Here is a 20,452-nt window from a genome sequence, read left to right as displayed (position 1 = left end):
TTGACCATAACCTACTGTTTAATAGCTAATAGGTTTGATCATAACTTAGTGTTTCATAGCTAATAGGTTTGATCATAACCTACTGTTTCTTGGCTAATAGATTTAATCATAACCTAGTGTTTTATGGCTAATAGGTTTGACCATAACCTACTGTTTAATAGCTAATAGGTTTAATCATAACCTATTGTTTCGTGGCTAATAGGTTTTATCATAATCTACTGTTTCATGGCTAATAGGTTTGATCATAACCTAGTGTTTCAAGGCCAAATGGTTTAATCATAACCTACTGTTTCATAGCTAATAGGTTTGATCATAACCTACTGTTTCTTGGCTAATAGGTTTAATCATAACCTAGTGGTTTATGGCTAATAGGTTTGACCATAACCTACTGTTTAATAGCTAATAGGTTTAATCGTAACCTATTGTTTCATGGCTAATAGGTTTGATCATAACCTAGTGTTTCATGGCTAATAGGTTTGATCATAACCTAGTGTTTCATGGCAAATAGGTTTGACCATAACCTACTGTTTCTTGGCTAATAGGTTTAATCATGACCTAGTGTTTTATGGCTAATAGGTTTGACCATAACCTACTGTTTAATAGCTAATAGGTTTAATCATAACCTATTGTTTCGTGGCTAATAGGTTTTATCATAATCTACTGTTTCATGGCTAATAGGTTTGATCATAACCTAGTGTTTCATGGCTAATAGGTTTGAGCATAACCTAGTGTTTCATGGCTAATAGGTTTGACCATAACCTACTGTTTCTTGGCTAATAGGTTTAATCATAACCTAGTGTTTTATGGCTAATAGGTTTGACCATAACCTACTGTTTAATAGCTAATAGGTTTAATCATAACCTAGTGTTTCAAGGCCAAATGGTTTAATCATAACCTAGTGTTTCATGGCTAATAGGTTTAATCATAACTTCGTGTTTCATGGCTAATAGGTTTGATCATAACCTAGTGTTTCATAGCTAATAGGTTTGATCATAACCTACTGTTTCTTGGCTAATAGGTTTAATCATAACCTAGTGTTTTATGGCTAATAGGTTTGACCATAACCTACTGTTTAATAGCTAATAGGTTTAATCATAACCTATTGTTTCGTGGCTAATAGGTTTTATCATAATCTACTGTTTCATGGCTAATATGTTTGATCATAACCTAGTGTTTCATATCTAATATGTTTGATCATAACCTAGTGTTTCATGGCTAATAGGTTTGATAATAACCTAGTGTTTTATGGCTAATAGGTTTGATCATAACCTAGTGTTTCATGGCTAATAGGTTTGATCATAACCTAGTGTTTTATGGCTAATAGGTTTGATCATAACCTAGTGTTTCATGGCTAATAGGTTTGATCATAACCTAGTGTTTCATGGCTAATAGATTTGATCATAACCTAGTGTTTCATGGCTAATAGGTTTGATCATAACCTACTGTTTCTTGGCTAATAGGTTTAATCATAACCTAGTGGTTTATGGCTAATAGGTTTGACCATAACCTACTGTTTAATAGCTAATAGGTTTAATCGTAACCTATTGTTTCATGGCTAATAGGTTTGATCATAACCTAGTGTTTCATGGCTAATAGGTTTAATCATAACCTATTGTTTCGTGGCTAATAGGTTTTATCATAATCTACTGTTTCATGGCTAATAGGTTTGATCATAACCTAGTGTTTCATGGCTAATAGGTTTGAGCATAACCTAGTGTTTCATGGCTAATAGGTTTGACCATAACCTACTGTTTCTTGGCTAATAGGTTTAATCATAACCTAGTGTTTTATGGCTAATAGGTTTGACCATAACCTACTGTTTAATAGCTAATAGGTTTAATCATAACCTATTGTTTCGTGGCTAATAGGTGTGATCATAACCTAGTGTTTCAAGGCCAAATGGTTTAATCATAACCTAGTGTTTCATGGCTAATAGGTTTAATCATAACTTCGTGTTTCATGGCTAATAGGTTTGATCATAACCTAGTGTTTCATAGCTAATAGGTTTGATCATAACCTACTGTTTCTTGGCTAATAGGTTTAATCATAACCTAGTGTTTTATGGCTAATAGGTTTGACCATAACCTACTGTTTAATAGCTAATAGGTTTAATCATAACCTATTGTTTCGTGGCTAATAGGTTTTATCATAATCTACTGTTTCATGGCTAATATGTTTGATCATAACCTAGTGTTTCATATCTAATATGTTTGATCATAACCTAGTGTTTAATGGCTAATAGGTTTGATAATAACCTACTGTTTCATGGCTAATATGTTTGATCATAACCTAGTGTTTCATATCTAATATGTTTGATCATAACCTAGTGTTTAATGGCTAATAGGTTTGATAATAACCTAGTGTTTTATGGCTAATAGGTTTGATCATAACCTAGTGTTTCATGGCTAATAGGTTTGATCATAACCTAGTGTTTTATGGCTAATAGGTTTGATCATAACCTAGTGTTTCATGGCTAATAGGTTTGATCATAACCTAGTGTTTCATGGCTAATAGATTTGATCATAACCTAGTGTTTCATGGCTAATATGTTTGATCATAACCTAGTGTTTCAGGTTTACCAAGGTTGAATGCTGATGTTAAGTTCTTTAACTGGTAATTTTAAAATTCTTGGTGGACTCTATGTGGAAACTGCGTAACGAAAATTTGGTTGTCATTAATAAGAAATATGTTTAGTTAAGATACATTATTATATCAGAAGTTACGTCTGAGTCAATGAGGATTCTTTCACAGAAGTTTTGCTTCTGAAGATGAATAATCAGTAGTTCGAATATATTTGGGGTTTGGGGTCTTTTCCAGCCCCGTTCTATACTTTTAAATCTAAAATAGGGTTAACTATAAATCATCTTTAAACTTAGTTTAATTTATTCTAGAGAATGTGTGTATGTATTTTCTGTTGCTGTTTTTCCAAATACATTGTTTTTCTAACTGAATTACAGTTTCTTATTAACCATTACGAAATTATCGTTCTTGCAACAACCCGAATTATATTGAAGCTTTCCCAATAAGTCATTACACCATTTCTTTTGTATCAACTAGTCAGACAAACACGCTGAAAACTCGCCAGACAGGGACAAGGTTTTTATCATTGTGAAACTTTGATACTGACACGCGTCAAAAAAATTCACCATGAAAGTACTTAAAGGATCAACATACATTGTTTGAACTAATCGTAACCATGACTACGACTATGTACTTCAGGTAAGGCTTGTACCGGTTTAATAAAACATTTATCAAACTGGATGTTTAAGAAAGGCTTACTTACACTGAAATAATATTGTAGTTATTATGTTTAGCCTGTATTGTAATGTTTTTAAATTTTTCTGCTGGTTTTTTAAATTATTTGGTGTAAATAATTCATAGTCTAGTACACATAACGAAAGTATTATGTCATTCTCTCTTAATGATGTTCAAACGGAAATACCATGATCATCGTAAAAACTTACGTGTACACTTAAACTAAATATTTTACTAAGATTAAAACTGACTCACTGTATTACACATCAACTCTAGTGTTATATCTGTAACCTTATTTCCAGACACTCTCTTGAAATGACCTCTAGGTAATTTAGGATCCGTCATCTACCCAACATATAAATTAAAGATATTGAAAATATAGCTCAAAAATCTGTATTTATTTATTACAAATATGCATTGTATTTCTATTTACATTTTTAACTAAATCTACTGATAACTACACTTCTACAAACTTTTGGTAGCCCAGAAAATATCATGAGTAAGTGATATAGTAAGACTAACAGACTGCACATAGATACAGTTCAGGATAGTTCTATACCAACATTAATAAATATAATATCATTAGTAGGTGATATTACTATAGTAAGACTAACAGACTGTACATAGATACAGTTCAGGATAGTTTTATACCAACATTAATAAATATAATATCATTAGTAGGTGATATTACTATAGTAAGACCAACAGACTGTACATAGATACAATACAGTTCAGGATAGTTCTATACCAACACTAATAAATATAATATCATTAGTAGGTGATATTACTATAGTAAGACTAACAGACTGTACATAGATACAATACAGTTCAGGATAGTTCTATACCAACATTAATAAATATAATATCATTAGTAGGTGATATTACTATAGTAAGACCAACAGACTATACATAGATACAGTACAGTTCAGGATAGTTCTATACCAACATTAATAAATATAATATCATTAGTAGGTGATATTGCTATAGTAAGACTAACAGACTGTACATAGATACAGTACAGTTCAGGATAGTTCTATACCAACATTAATAAATATAATATCATTAGTAGGTGATATTACTATAGTAAGACTAACAGACTGTACATAGATACAGTACAGTTCAGGATAGTTCTATACTAACATTTATAAATATAATATCATTAGTAGGTGATATTACTATAGTAAGACTAACAGACTGTACATAGATACAGTACAGTTCAGGATAGTTTCTATACCAACATTAATAAATATAATATCATTAGTAGGTGATATTACTATAGTAAGACCAACAGACTGTACATAGATACAGTTCAGGATAGTTTTATACCAACATTAATAAATATAATATCATTAGTAGGTGATATTACTATAGTAAGACCAACAGACTGTACATAGATACAACACAGTTCAGGATAGTTCTAAACCAACATTAATAAATATAATATCATTAGTAGGTGATATTACTATAGTAAGACTAACAGACTGTACATAGATACAATACAGTTCAGGATAGTTCTATACCAACATTAATACACATAATATCATTAGTAGATGATATCACTATAGTAAGACTAACAGACTGTACATAGATATCTTACTATAGATATTACTATAGTAAGACTAACACACTATACATAGATACAATACAGTTCAGGATAGTTCTATACCAACATTAATAAATATAATATCATTAGTAGGTGATATTACTATAGTAAGACCAACAGACTGTACATAGATACAGTACAGTTCAGGATAGTTCTATACCAACATTAATAAATATAATATCATTAGTAGGTGATATTACTATAGTAAGACTAACAGACTGTACATAGATACAGTACAGTTCAGGATAGTTCTATACCAACATTAATAAATATAATATCCTTGGTAGGTGATATTACTATAGTAAGACAAACAGACTGTACACAGATACAGTGCAGTTCAGGAAAGTTCTATACCAACATTAATAAATGTAATATCATTAGTAGGTGATATTACTATAGTAAGACCAACAGACTGTACATAGATACAACACAGTTCAGGATAGTTCTAAACCAACATTAATAAATATAATATCATTAGTAGGTGATATTACTATAGTAAGACTAACAGACTGTACATAGATACAATACAGTTCAGGATAGTTCTATACCAACATTAATACACATAATATCATTAGTAGATGATATCACTATAGTAAGACTAACAGACTGTACATAGATATCTTACTATAGATATTACTATAGTAAGACTAACAGACTATACATAGATACAATACAGTTCAGGATAGTTCTATACCAACATTAATAAATATAATATCATTAGTAGGTGATATTACTATAGTAAGACCAACAGACTGTACATAGATACAGTACAGTTCAGGATAGTTCTATACCAACATTAATAAATATAATATCATTAGTAGGTGATATTACTATAGTAAGACTAACAGACTGTACATAGATACAGTACAGTTCAGGATAGTTCTATACCAACATTAATAAATATAATATCATTAGTAGGTGATATTACTATAGTAAGACTAACAGACTGTACATAGATACAGTACAGTTCAGGATAGTTCTATACCAACATTAATAAATATAATATCCTTGGTAGGTGATATTACTATAGTAAGACAAACAGACTGTACACAGATACAGTGCAGTTCAGGAAAGTTTTATACCAACATTAATAAATATAATATCATTAGTAGGTGATATTACTATAGTAAGACCAACATTCTGTACATAGATACAGTACAGTTCAGGATAGTTCTATACCAACATTAATAAATATAATATCCTTAGTATATTACTATAGTAAGACAAACAGACTGTACATAGATACAGTACAGTTCAGGATAGTTCTATACCAACATTAATAAATGTAATATCATTAGTAGGTGATATTACTATAGTAAGACAAACAGACTGTACATAGATACAGTACAGTTCAGGATAGTTCTATACCAACATTAATAAATATAATATCATTAGTAGGTGATATTACTATAGTAAGACAAACAGACTATACATAGATACAGTACAGTTCAGGATAGTTCTATACCAACATTAATAAATGTAATATCATTAGTAGGTGATATTACTATAGTAAGACAAACAGACTGTACATAGATACAGTACAGTTCAGGATAGTTCTATACCAACATTAATAAATATAATATCATTAGTAGGTGATACTACTATAGTAAGAAAAACAGACTGTACACAGATACAGTACAGTTCAGGATAGTTCTATACCAACATTAATAAATATAATATCATTAGTAGGGGATATTACTATAGTAAGACTAACAGACTGTACATAAATACAGTTCAGGATAGTTTTATACCAACATTAATAAATATAATATCATTAGTAGGTGATATTACTATAGTAAGACCAACAGACTGTACATAGATACAGTTCAGGATAGTTTTATACCAACATTAATAAATATAATATCATTAGTAGGTGATATTACTATAGTAAGACCAACAGACTGTACATAGATACAACACAGTTCAGGATAGTTCTAAACCAACATTAATAAATATAATATCATTAGTAGGTGATATTACTATAGTAAGACTAACAGACTGTACATAGATACAGTACAGTTCAGGATAGTTCTATACTAACATTAATAAATATAATATCATTAGTAGGTGATATTACTATAGTAAGACAAACAGACTGTACATAGATACAATACAGTTCAGGATAGTTCTATACCAACATTAATAAATATAATATCATTAGTAGGTGATATTACTATAGTAAGACTAACAGACTGTACATAGATACAGTTCAGGATAGTTTTATACCAACATTAATAAATATAATATCCTTAGTATATTACTATAGTAAGACAAACAGACTGTACATAGATACAGTACAGTTCAGGATAGTTCTATACCAACATTAATAAATGTAATATCATTAGTAGGTGATATTACTATAGTAAGACCAACAGACTGTACATAGATACAACACAGTTCAGGATAGTTCTAAACCAACATTAATAAATATAATATCATTAGTAGGTGATATTACTATAGTAAGACTTAACAGACTGTACATAGATACAGTACAGTTCAGGATAGTTCTATACTAACATTAATAAATATAATATCATTAGTAGGTGATATTACTATAGTAAGACAAACAGACTGTACATAGATACAGTACAGTTCAGGATAGTTCTATACCAACATTAATAAATATAATATCATTAGTAGGTGATATTACTATAGTAAGACTAACCGACTGTACATAGATACAGTTCAGGATAGTTTTATACCAACATTAATAAATATAATATCATTAGTAGGTGATATTACTATAGTAAGACCAACAGACTGTACATAGATACAATACAGTTCAGGATAGTTCTATACCAACATTAATAAATATAATATCATTAGTAGGTGATATTACTATAGTAAGACCAACAGACTGTACATAGATACAGTTCAGGATAGTTTTATACCAACATTAATAAATATAATATCATTAGTAGGTGATATTACTATAGTAAGACTAACAGACTGTACATAGATACAGTACAGTTCAGGATAGTTCTATACCAACATTAATAAATATAATATCATTAGTAGGTGATATTACTATAGTAAGACCAACAGACTGTACATAGATACAATACAGTTCAGGATAGTTCTATACCAACATTAATAAATATAATATCATTAGTAGGTGATATTACTATAGTAAGACCAACAGACTGTACATAGATACAGTTCAGGATAGTTTTATACCAACATTAATAAATATAATATCATTAGTAGGTGATATTACTATAGTAAGACCAACAGACTGTACATAGATACAACACAGTTCAGGATAGTTCTAAACCAACATTAATAAATATAATATCATTAGTAGGTGATATTACTATAGTAAGACTAACAGACTGTGCATAGATACAATACAGTTCAGGATAGTTCTATACCAACATTAATACACATAATATCATTAGTAGATGATATCACTATAGTAAGACTAACAGACTGTACATAGATATCTTACTATAGATATTACTATAGTAAGACTAACAGACTATACATAGATACAATACAGTTCAGGATAGTTCTATACCAACATTAATAAATATAATATCATTAGTAGGTGATATTACTATAGTAAGACCAACACACTGTACATAGATACAGTACAGTTCAGGATAGTTCTATACCAACATTAATAAATATAATATCATTAGTAGGTGATATTACTATAGTAAGACTAACAGACTGTACATAGATACAGTACAGTTCAGGATAGTTCTATACCAACATTAATAAATATAATATCATTAGTAGGTGATATTACTATAGTAAGACTAACAGACTGTACATAGATACAGTACAGTTCTGGATAGTTCTATACCAACATTAATAAATATAATATCATTAGTAGGTGATATTACTATAGTAAGACTAACAGACTGTACATAGATACAGTACAGTTCAGGATAGTTCTATACCAACATTAATAAATATAATATCCTTGGTGGGTGATATTACTATAGTAAGACAAACAGACTGTACACAGATACAGTGCAGTTCGGGAAAGTTCTATACCAACATTAATAAATATAATATCATTAGTAGGTGATATTACTGTAGTAAGACCAACATTCTGTACATAGATACAGTACAGTTCAGGGTAGTTCTATACCAACATTAATAAATATAATATCCTTAGTATATTACTATAGTAAGACAAACAGACTGTACATAGATACAGTACAGTTCAGGATAGTTCTATACCAACATTAATAAATGTAATATCATTAGTAGGTGATATTACTATAGTAAGACAAACAGACTGTACATAGATACAGTACAGTTCAGGATAGTTCTATACCAAGATTAATAAATATAATATCATTAGTAGGTGATATTACTATAGTAAGACAAACAGACTATACATAGATACAGTACAGTTCAGGATAGTTCTATACCAACATTAATAAATGTAATATCATTAGTAGGTGATATTACTATAGTAAGACAAACAGACTGTACATAGATACAGTACAGTTCAGGATAGTTCTATACCAACATTAATAAATATAATATCATTAGTAGGTGATATTACTATAGTAAGACAAACAGACTATACATAGATACAGTACAGTTCAGGATAGTTCTATACCAACATTAATAAATGTAATATCATTAGTAGGTGATATTACTATAGTAAGACAAACAGACTGTACATAGATACAGTACAGTTCAGGATAGTTCTATACCAACATTAATAAATATAATATCATTAGTAGGTGATATTACTATAGTAAGAAAACAGACTGTACACAGATACAGTACAGTTCAGGATAGTTCTATACCAACATTAATAAATATAATATCATTAGTAGGGGATATTACTATAGTAAGACTAACAGACTGTACATAAATACAGTTCAGGATAGTTTTATACCAACATTAATAAATATAATATCATTAGTAGGTGATATTACTATAGTAAGACCAACAGACTGTACATAGATACAGTTCAGGATAGTTTTATACCAACATTAATAAATATAATATCATTAGTAGGTGATATTACTATAGTAAGACCAACAGACTGTACATAGATACAACACAGTTCAGGATAGTTCTAAACCAACATTAATAAATATAATATCATTAGTAGGTGATATTACTATAGTAAGACTAACAGACTGTACATAGATACAGTACAGTTCAGGATAGTTCTATACTAACATTAATAAATATAATATCATTAGTAGGTGATATTACTATAGTAAGACAAACAGACTGTACATAGATACAGTACAGTTCAGGATAGTTCTATACCAACATTAATAAATATAATATCATTAGTAGGTGATATTACTATAGTAAGACTAACAGACTGTACATAGATACAGTTCAGGATAGTTTTATACCAACATTAATAAATATAATATCCTTAGTATATTACTATAGTAAGACAAACAGACTGTACATAGATACAGTACAGTTCAGGATAGTTCTATACCAACATTAATAAATGTAATATCATTAGTAGGTGATATTACTATAGTAAGACCAACAGACTGTACATAGATACAACACAGTTCAGGATAGTTCTAAACCAACATTAATAAATATAATATCATTAGTAGGTGATATTACTATAGTAAGACTAACAGACTGTACATAGATACAGTTCAGGATAGTTTTATACCAACATTAATAAATATAATATCATTAGTAGGTGATATTACTATAGTAAGACCAACAGACTGTACATAGATACAATACAGTTCAGGATAGTTCTATACCAACATTAATAAATATAATATCATTAGTAGGTGATATTACTATAGTAAGACCAACAGACTGTACATAGATACAGTTCAGGATAGTTTTATACCAACATTAATAAATATAATATCATTAGTAGGTGATATTACTATAGTAAGACCAACAGACTGTACATAGATACAACACAGTTCAGGATAGTTCTAAACCAACATTAATAAATATAATATCATTAGTAGGTGATATTACTATAGTAAGACTAACAGACTGTGCATAGATACAATACAGTTCAGGATAGTTCTATACCAACATTAATACACATAATATCATTAGTAGATGATATCACTATAGTAAGACTAACAGACTGTACATAGATATCTTACTATAGATATTACTATAGTAAGACTAACAGACTATACATAGATACAATACAGTTCAGGATAGTTCTATACCAACATTAATAAATATAATATCATTAGTAGGTGATATTACTATAGTAAGACCAACAGACTGTACATAGATACAGTACAGTTCAGGATAGTTCTATACCAACATTAATAAATATAATATCATTAGTAGGTGATATTACTATAGTAAGACTAACAGACTGTACATAGATACAGTACAGTTCAGGATAGTTCTATACCAACATTAATAAATATAATATCATTAGTAGGTGATATTACTATAGTAAGACTAACAGACTGTACATAGATACAGTACAGTTCAGGATAGTTCTATACCAACATTAATAAATATAATATCATTAGTAGGTGATATTACTATAGTAAGACTAACAGACTGTACATAGATACAGTACAGTTCAGGATAGTTCTATACCAACATTAATAAATATAATATCATTAGTAGGTGATATTACTATAGTAAGACTAACAGACTGTACATAGATACAGTACAGTTCAGGATAGTTCTATACTAACATTAATAAATATAATATCATTAGTAGGTGATATTACTATAGTAAGACAAACAGACTGTACATAGATACAGTACAGTTCAGGATAGTTCTATACCAACATTAATAAATATAATATCATTAGTAGGTGATATTACTATAGTAAGACTAACCGACTGTACATAGATACAGTTCAGGATAGTTTTATACCAACATTAATAAATATAATATCATTAGTAGGTGATATTACTATAGTAAGACCAACAGACTGTACATAGATACAATACAGTTCAGGATAGTTCTATACCAACATTAATAAATATAATATCATTAGTAGGTGATATTACTATAGTAAGACCAACAGACTGTACATAGATACAGTTCAGGATAGTTTTATACCAACATTAATAAATATAATATCATTAGTAGGTGATATTACTATAGTAAGACTAACAGACTGTACATAGATACAGTACAGTTCAGGATAGTTCTATACCAACATTAATAAATATAATATCATTAGTAGGTGATATTACTATAGTAAGACCAACAGACTGTACATAGATACAATACAGTTCAGGATAGTTCTATACCAACATTAATAAATATAATATCATTAGTAGGTGATATTACTATAGTAAGACCAACAGACTGTACATAGATACAGTTCAGGATAGTTTTATACCAACATTAATAAATATAATATCATTAGTAGGTGATATTACTATAGTAAGACCAACAGACTGTACATAGATACAACACAGTTCAGGATAGTTCTAAACCAACATTAATAAATATAATATCATTAGTAGGTGATATTACTATAGTAAGACTAACAGACTGTGCATAGATACAATACAGTTCAGGATAGTTCTATACCAACATTAATACACATAATATCATTAGTAGATGATATCACTATAGTAAGACTAACAGACTGTACATAGATATCTTACTATAGATATTACTATAGTAAGACTAACAGACTATACATAGATACAATACAGTTCAGGATAGTTCTATACCAACATTAATAAATATAATATCATTAGTAGGTGATATTACTATAGTAAGACCAACACACTGTACATAGATACAGTACAGTTCAGGATAGTTCTATACCAACATTAATAAATATAATATCATTAGTAGGTGATATTACTATAGTAAGACTAACAGACTGTACATAGATACAGTACAGTTCAGGATAGTTCTATACCAACATTAATAAATATAATATCATTAGTAGGTGATATTACTATAGTAAGACTAACAGACTGTACATAGATACAGTACAGTTCTGGATAGTTCTATACCAACATTAATAAATATAATATCATTAGTAGGTGATATTACTATAGTAAGACTAACAGACTGTACATAGATACAGTACAGTTCAGGATAGTTCTATACCAACATTAATAAATATAATATCCTTGGTGGGTGATATTACTATAGTAAGACAAACAGACTGTACACAGATACAGTGCAGTTCGGGAAAGTTCTATACCAACATTAATAAATATAATATCATTAGTAGGTGATATTACTGTAGTAAGACCAACATTCTGTACATAGATACAGTACAGTTCAGGGTAGTTCTATACCAACATTAATAAATATAATATCCTTAGTATATTACTATAGTAAGACAAACAGACTGTACATAGATACAGTACAGTTCAGGATAGTTCTATACCAACATTAATAAATGTAATATCATTAGTAGGTGATATTACTATAGTAAGACAAACAGACTGTACATAGATACAGTACAGTTCAGGATAGTTCTATACCAAGATTAATAAATATAATATCATTAGTAGGTGATATTACTATAGTAAGACAAACAGACTATACATAGATACAGTACAGTTCAGGATAGTTCTATACCAACATTAATAAATGTAATATCATTAGTAGGTGATATTACTATAGTAAGACAAACAGACTGTACATAGATACAGTACAGTTCAGGATAGTTCTATACCAACATTAATAAATATAATATCATTAGTAGGTGATATTACTATAGTAAGACAAACAGACTATACATAGATACAGTACAGTTCAGGATAGTTCTATACCAACATTAATAAATGTAATATCATTAGTAGGTGATATTACTATAGTAAGACAAACAGACTGTACATAGATACAGTACAGTTCAGGATAGTTCTATACCAACATTAATAAATATAATATCATTAGTAGGTGATATTACTATAGTAAGAAAAACAGACTGTACACAGATACAGTACAGTTCAGGATAGTTCTATACCAACATTAATAAATATAATATCATTAGTAGGGGATATTACTATAGTAAGACTAACAGACTGTACATAAATACAGTTCAGGATAGTTTTATACCAACATTAATAAATATAATATCATTAGTAGGTGATATTACTATAGTAAGACCAACAGACTGTACATAGATACAGTTCAGGATAGTTTTATACCAACATTAATAAATATAATATCATTAGTAGGTGATATTACTATAGTAAGACCAACAGACTGTACATAGATACAACACAGTTCAGGATAGTTCTAAACCAACATTAATAAATATAATATCATTAGTAGGTGATATTACTATAGTAAGACTAACAGACTGTACATAGATACAGTACAGTTCAGGATAGTTCTATACTAACATTAATAAATATAATATCATTAGTAGGTGATATTACTATAGTAAGACAAACAGACTGTACATAGATACAGTACAGTTCAGGATAGTTCTATACCAACATTAATAAATATAATATCATTAGTAGGTGATATTACTATAGTAAGACTAACAGACTGTACATAGATACAGTTCAGGATAGTTTTATACCAACATTAATAAATATAATATCCTTAGTATATTACTATAGTAAGACAAACAGACTGTACATAGATACAGTACAGTTCAGGATAGTTCTATACCAACATTAATAAATGTAATATCATTAGTAGGTGATATTACTATAGTAAGACCAACAGACTGTACATAGATACAACACAGTTCAGGATAGTTCTAAACCAACATTAATAAATATAATATCATTAGTAGGTGATATTACTATAGTAAGACTAACAGACTGTACATAGATACAGTTCAGGATTGTTTTATACCAACATTAATAAATATAATATCATTAGTAGGTGATATTACTATAGTAAGACCAACAGACTGTACATAGATACAATACAGTTCAGGATAGTTCTATACCAACATTAATAAATATAATATCATTAGTAGGTGATATTACTATAGTAAGACCAACAGACTGTACATAGATACAGTTCAGGATAGTTTTATACCAACATTAATAAATATAATATCATTAGTAGGTGATATTACTATAGTAAGACCAACAGACTGTACATAGATACAACACAGTTCAGGATAGTTCTAAACCAACATTAATAAATATAATATCATTAGTAGGTGATATTACTATAGTAAGACTAACAGACTGTGCATAGATACAATACAGTTCAGGATAGTTCTATACCAACATTAATACACATAATATCATTAGTAGATGATATCACTATAGTAAGACTAACAGACTGTACATAGATATCTTACTATAGATATTACTATAGTAAGACTAACAGACTATACATAGATACAATACAGTTCAGGATAGTTCTATACCAACATTAATAAATATAATATCATTAGTAGGTGATATTACTATAGTAAGACCAACAGACTGTACATAGATACAGTACAGTTCAGGATAGTTCTATACCAACATTAATAAATATAATATCATTAGTAGGTGATATTACTATAGTAAGACTAACAGACTGTACATAGATACAGTACAGTTCAGGATAGTTCTATACCAACATTAATAAATATAATATCATTAGTAGGTGATATTACTATAGTAAGACTAACAGACTGTACATAGATACAGTACAGTTCAGGATAGTTCTATACCAACATTAATAAATATAATATCATTAGTAGGTGATATTACTATAGTAAGACTAACAGACTGTACATAGATACAGTACAGTTCAGGATAGTTCTATACCAACATTAATAAATATAATATCATTAGTAGGTGATATTACTATAGTAAGACCAACAGACTGTACATAGATACAATACAGTTCAGGATAGTTCTATACCAACATTAATAAATATAATATCATTAGTAGGTGATATTACTATAGTAAGACCAACAGACTGTACATAGATACAGTTCAGGATAGTTTTATACCAACATTAATAAATATAATATCATTAGTAGGTGATATTACTATAGTAAGACCAACAGACTGTACATAGATACAACACAGTTCAGGATAGTTCTAAACCAACATTAATAAATATAATATCATTAGTAGGTGATATTACTATAGTAAGACTAACAGACTGTGCATAGATACAATACAGTTCAGGATAGTTCTATACCAACATTAATACACATAATATCATTAGTAGATGATATCACTATAGTAAGACTAACAGACTGTACATAGATATCTTACTATAGATATTACTATAGTAAGACTAACAGACTATACATAGATACAATACAGTTCAGGATAGTTCTATACCAACATTAATAAATATAATATCATTAGTAGGTGATATTACTATAGTAAGACCAACAGACTGTACATAGATACAGTACAGTTCAGGATAGTTCTATACCAACATTAATAAATATAATATCATTAGTAGGTGATATTACTATAGTAAGACTAACAGACTGTACATAGATACAGTACAGTTCAGGATAGTTCTATACCAACATTAATAAATATAATATCATTAGTAGGTGATATTACTATAGTAAGACTAACAGACTGTACATAGATACAGTACAGTTCTGGATAGTTCTATACCAACATTAATAAATATAATATCATTAGTAGGTGATATTACTATAGTAAGACTAACAGACTGTACATAGATACAGTACAGTTCAGGATAGTTCTATACCAACATTAATAAATATAATATCCTTGGTGTGTGATATTACTATAGTAAGACAAACAGACTGTACACAGATACAGTGCAGTTCGGGAAAGTTCTATACCAACATTAATAAATATAATATCATTAGTAGGTGATATTACTGTAGTAAGACCAACATTCTGTACATAGATACAGTACAGTTCAGGGTAGTTCTATACCAACATTAATAAATATAATATCCTTAGTATATTACTATAGTAAGACAAACAGACTGTACATAGATACAGTACAGTTCAGGATAGTTCTATACCAACATTAATAAATGTAATATCATTAGTAGGTGATATTACTATAGTAAGACAAACAGACTGTACATAGATACAGTACAGTTCAGGATAGTTCTATACCAAGATTAATAAATGTAATATCATTAGTAGGTGATATTACTATAGTAAGACAAACAGACTATACATAGATACAGTACAGTTCAGGATAGTTCTATACCAACATTAATAAATGTAATATCATTAGTAGGTGATATTACTATAGTAAGACAAACAGACTGTACATAGATACAGTACAGTTCAGGATAGTTCTATACCAACATTAATAAATATAATATCATTAGTAGGTGATATTACTATAGTAAGACAAACAGACTGTACATAGATACAGTACAGTTCAGGATAGTTCTATACCAACATTAATAAATATAATATCATTAGTAGGTGATATTACTATAGTAAGACTAACAGACTATACATAGATACAGTACAGTTCAGGATAGTTCTACACCAACATTAATACACATAATATCATGTTCTATATTTATTTTGATTAGTATCGCTGTTTGTTGTACACGTCTTTAATCGACCATTTCTTTAAGATGTCGGTTACAGAATCCAGGTGTCGGTTACAGAATCCTCTGTGAAAGTTAATTGTAATTCTACACTGATGACACTTTTGTTTGTACACTTTGGAATTTCTTACTTGTAATATTTTGTTTCTTTTCTTTAACCAAAAGTGTTTTTTTTTATCTATGTTATTGAAATATACATCGTGTGTAAGTTATCCAATATCAACCAAGACATTTACAGTGTTGGTAACATTTTTTTTCCATTTATTCCAGATACTTGAGTGCCTTATTCGTATCTTTTGCATTTTTCATTGATTGTTCATGGGAAGAGGGTCAACCCGATATCGGGTTCTCTAACCTTGCCAAGATAGTTAATAAGATTGGTTTTCAACTGTACCCAGAAATTGCAGGAAGTGAAAATGTGTTCTTCTCTCCGTTGAGCTTGTCAACTCTTTTTGGAATGTTGTATTTGGGTTCCAGAGGTCCTGAATCTCAGATCATTGCGAAGAAACTTGGATTCGAAGGGACCAATTTTGGAGGAAGGGATATTCACGAAACGTTTAAAGAGTTAGCCGTGTTTCTGGCTGACAACAGTATTGACATAGCCAACGCTCTGTTTACACAAAAGGGACTGGACATTCGTGAATCATATAAGAGAAATCTTGACCTCTATTATGGTGGAAAATCAGAAGAAGTGGACTTCGGTGGCAAATTAGTCGAAACTACAAATTACATTAATCAGTGGGTTAGTCAAAAGACGAGAAACAAAATTCCTGAACTATTTAAGGACAGTGATTTATCTGGAGCAATATTGGTGGTGTTAAACGCTATTTATTTTAAAGAAAACTGGGCCTCCAAATTCAACGTGACCGACACAAATCCCGCCACATTTACTAACCAAAACGGAAAGAAAGTCACTGTTCCCTTGATGACGCAGAAAAATGTTTTTTTGTACGGTTTTAGTTCCGAACTCGAAGCTCAAGTGGTGGATGTGCTTTACGACAGAAATAACACCAGCATGTTACTAATACTTCCGGAGAAGAATGTTGATCTTTCCTCTGTGGAGAGACAACTAACTCCTGAACTGCTTGACCGTCTCGCCGGAGAGTTGAAGAAAAGTAACGTTCACCTCTCGCTGCCGCGTTTCAGGTTAACTTTGGAATATAAAGAACAAATAATCAAGAGGGCGCTGAACGCAGTTGGTCTTGGCGGGCTTATTTCGTTAGACTACTCGGGAATCAGTGATGAAGGATTGAAAGTAACCGACATTTACCACAAAGCTGCTCTGGAAGTGAATGAAGAAGGGACTGAAGCTGCCGCAGTGTCTGCAGCTGTTGTCCGGGCTTTAAAGACAGTTAGGGCTGATCGTCCGTTTCTGTTCTTTATCAGGGACAGACGAACAGGGCTGGTTATGTTCATGGGCCGAGTTAACAAATTGTCTTCTGTCTAGGACTACTCCAGTGTAACACTGCTTAACTTTCATTATTACACTAATGTTCTGTAGGTTTGACAACGTGACTAATTTCACATCTTTGTTTCTATCCAGCGTAAGGTAAGCTATGAAAAATTACCTCTTACGTCATCAATAAAATGTTTATCTGTGTGGTCGGCTTTTGATTCATCATTAAGTAGTTCGACGGTAGTTCTGATGGCTGATCACAAACAATAGGATTTACATACCCCTACTGAGCACAGAACACATAGCTCATTGTATGGAATTGACAACAAATAAATTAAGTGGTAGGCTTTGAAAGTCGAACATTAATGTTTTGGGCTAATTTGTAATCTGAGGGTCGCGGGTTCGAATCCCTGTTACACCAAACATACTCGTCTTTTCAGCTGTTAGGGCTTTATAATGTTATGGTCGATCCCACTATTCGTTGGAAAAAGAGTAGCTGAAGAGTGGGTGGTGATGAATAACTGCGTTCCCTCTAGTCTTACACTGCTAAATTAGGGACGGCTAGCACAGATAGCCCTCGTGTAGCTTTGTGTGAAATTCAAACCTAACCATTAGGTCAATTTTATCACTTATTTTGTTTCTTATTTCTTTCTGGGATAAAGCTACACAATAGGATTTCTGTGTTCTGTCTATCACTGGAATCGAACACTGATTGTATTATCATTAAAAACTGGTTAAACAAAATATGACTAGCGACAAATAGGTTCGTGTTACAGTTACAAAGGATTTTGGAATTGAAACTTGACACAAACATAAGAGAGAGAGATTATTTTAATATGTGGTAAGCAATAAACGGGGAAAAAATAGATTTTTCTGGATTATATGAACGTTTAGTTTATATTTTTATCAATAGACGGCACCTAATTCGATTTAATTTTTTTTTCTGAATTCGAACACTGAGAGGTACGTATACGGTAAATGTGGCGCTGAACATTATCCCTCATTTAACTAAATAATACTGAAATTACAAGACCAACTCAATTTTGGTATAGAGTACGAAAAATATTTTTGAGTATCTTGTCATTTTTCTTCAATACAGGAAAACATTTTAAACACAAATCAAAAATAATTGCTATACAACTAAATAATGCATAATAGTCGCACGAGCATTCCGCCAGTTTAATAAACATTCCAAGATGTAAAAAAAAACGTAGCTCACACAGTTGAAAATCAAAGTTTAATTACATAAATGTGTTTATAATCGAGCACAAAGCTACACAACGGGTTACCTGTGCTCTGACTGGTACCAGTTCTTAAAGGGTTATTAATTATCAATTGAAAGCAAAGTATAATTATTCACTAATTATAAGAAATTACTTGGGGCTAGGAAACGGGTTCGAACCCCCGTTACCGAAAGTGCTTTCCCTTTCAACCGAGGGGACGTTATATGTAACAGCCAAACCCACTCGGTTGATAAGCCTGAATAGACAGGACTGCAGTCCACAGGAGAAGCTACGACCAATCAAATAATACATCAGTTCTCTACGTCACAGGTTTTGTTTTTAGTTTCACCTCTGGTGAAAATGGAACATGTAACATATATTTTAATAATACAATAACTGACCATAGGTGGTGTTGGCCAGATGCCTCCTCTATAGTCTGTCTCTACTGAATTAGGGACAGTGTAGCTTTGCGCGAAATTCAAAATAACCAAATATGTATATTAACCACTTAAATACCTACGACATGTGTTTTTATCTATTTAGATAAAATCCCGTTTGTACATT

At 30.2% G+C, this 20,452-nt stretch overlaps 1 protein-coding gene across 1 annotated transcript; it reads left to right on the top strand.

Moving 5' to 3' along the window:
* The first annotated feature begins 3,037 nt into the window (after positions 1 to 3,037).
* On the top strand, positions 3,038 to 18,869 carry LOC143231948 (intracellular coagulation inhibitor 1-like). Its single transcript, XM_076466839.1, has 2 exons — positions 3,038 to 3,219; positions 17,540 to 18,869. The coding sequence occupies exons 1-2, from the start codon at positions 3,197 to 3,199 to the stop codon at positions 18,714 to 18,716; spliced, it is 1,200 nt and encodes a 399-aa protein (XP_076322954.1). The 5' UTR covers positions 3,038 to 3,196; the 3' UTR covers positions 18,717 to 18,869.
* The last annotated feature ends 1,583 nt before the right edge of the window (positions 18,870 to 20,452 follow it).

This window comes from Tachypleus tridentatus, chromosome 1 (assembly GCF_004210375.1).
Source record: "Tachypleus tridentatus isolate NWPU-2018 chromosome 1, ASM421037v1, whole genome shotgun sequence".
Lineage (NCBI taxonomy): Eukaryota > Metazoa > Arthropoda > Merostomata > Xiphosura > Limulidae > Tachypleus > Tachypleus tridentatus.
Note: the sequence above shows the minus strand (reverse complement) of the source record. Positions and strands in the feature narration are given on the sequence as shown.

What these genes read in the sequence shown, in the direction of transcription:
- LOC143231948 (XM_076466839.1), top strand. Translation starts at nt 3,197, where the DNA reads ATGACTACGACTATGTACTTCAG. An exon ending in ACTACGACTATGTACTTCAG is followed by an intron (nt 3,220 to 17,539) that starts GTAAGGCTTGTA and finishes CATTTATTCCAG; the next exon opens with ATACTTGAGTGCCTTATTCG.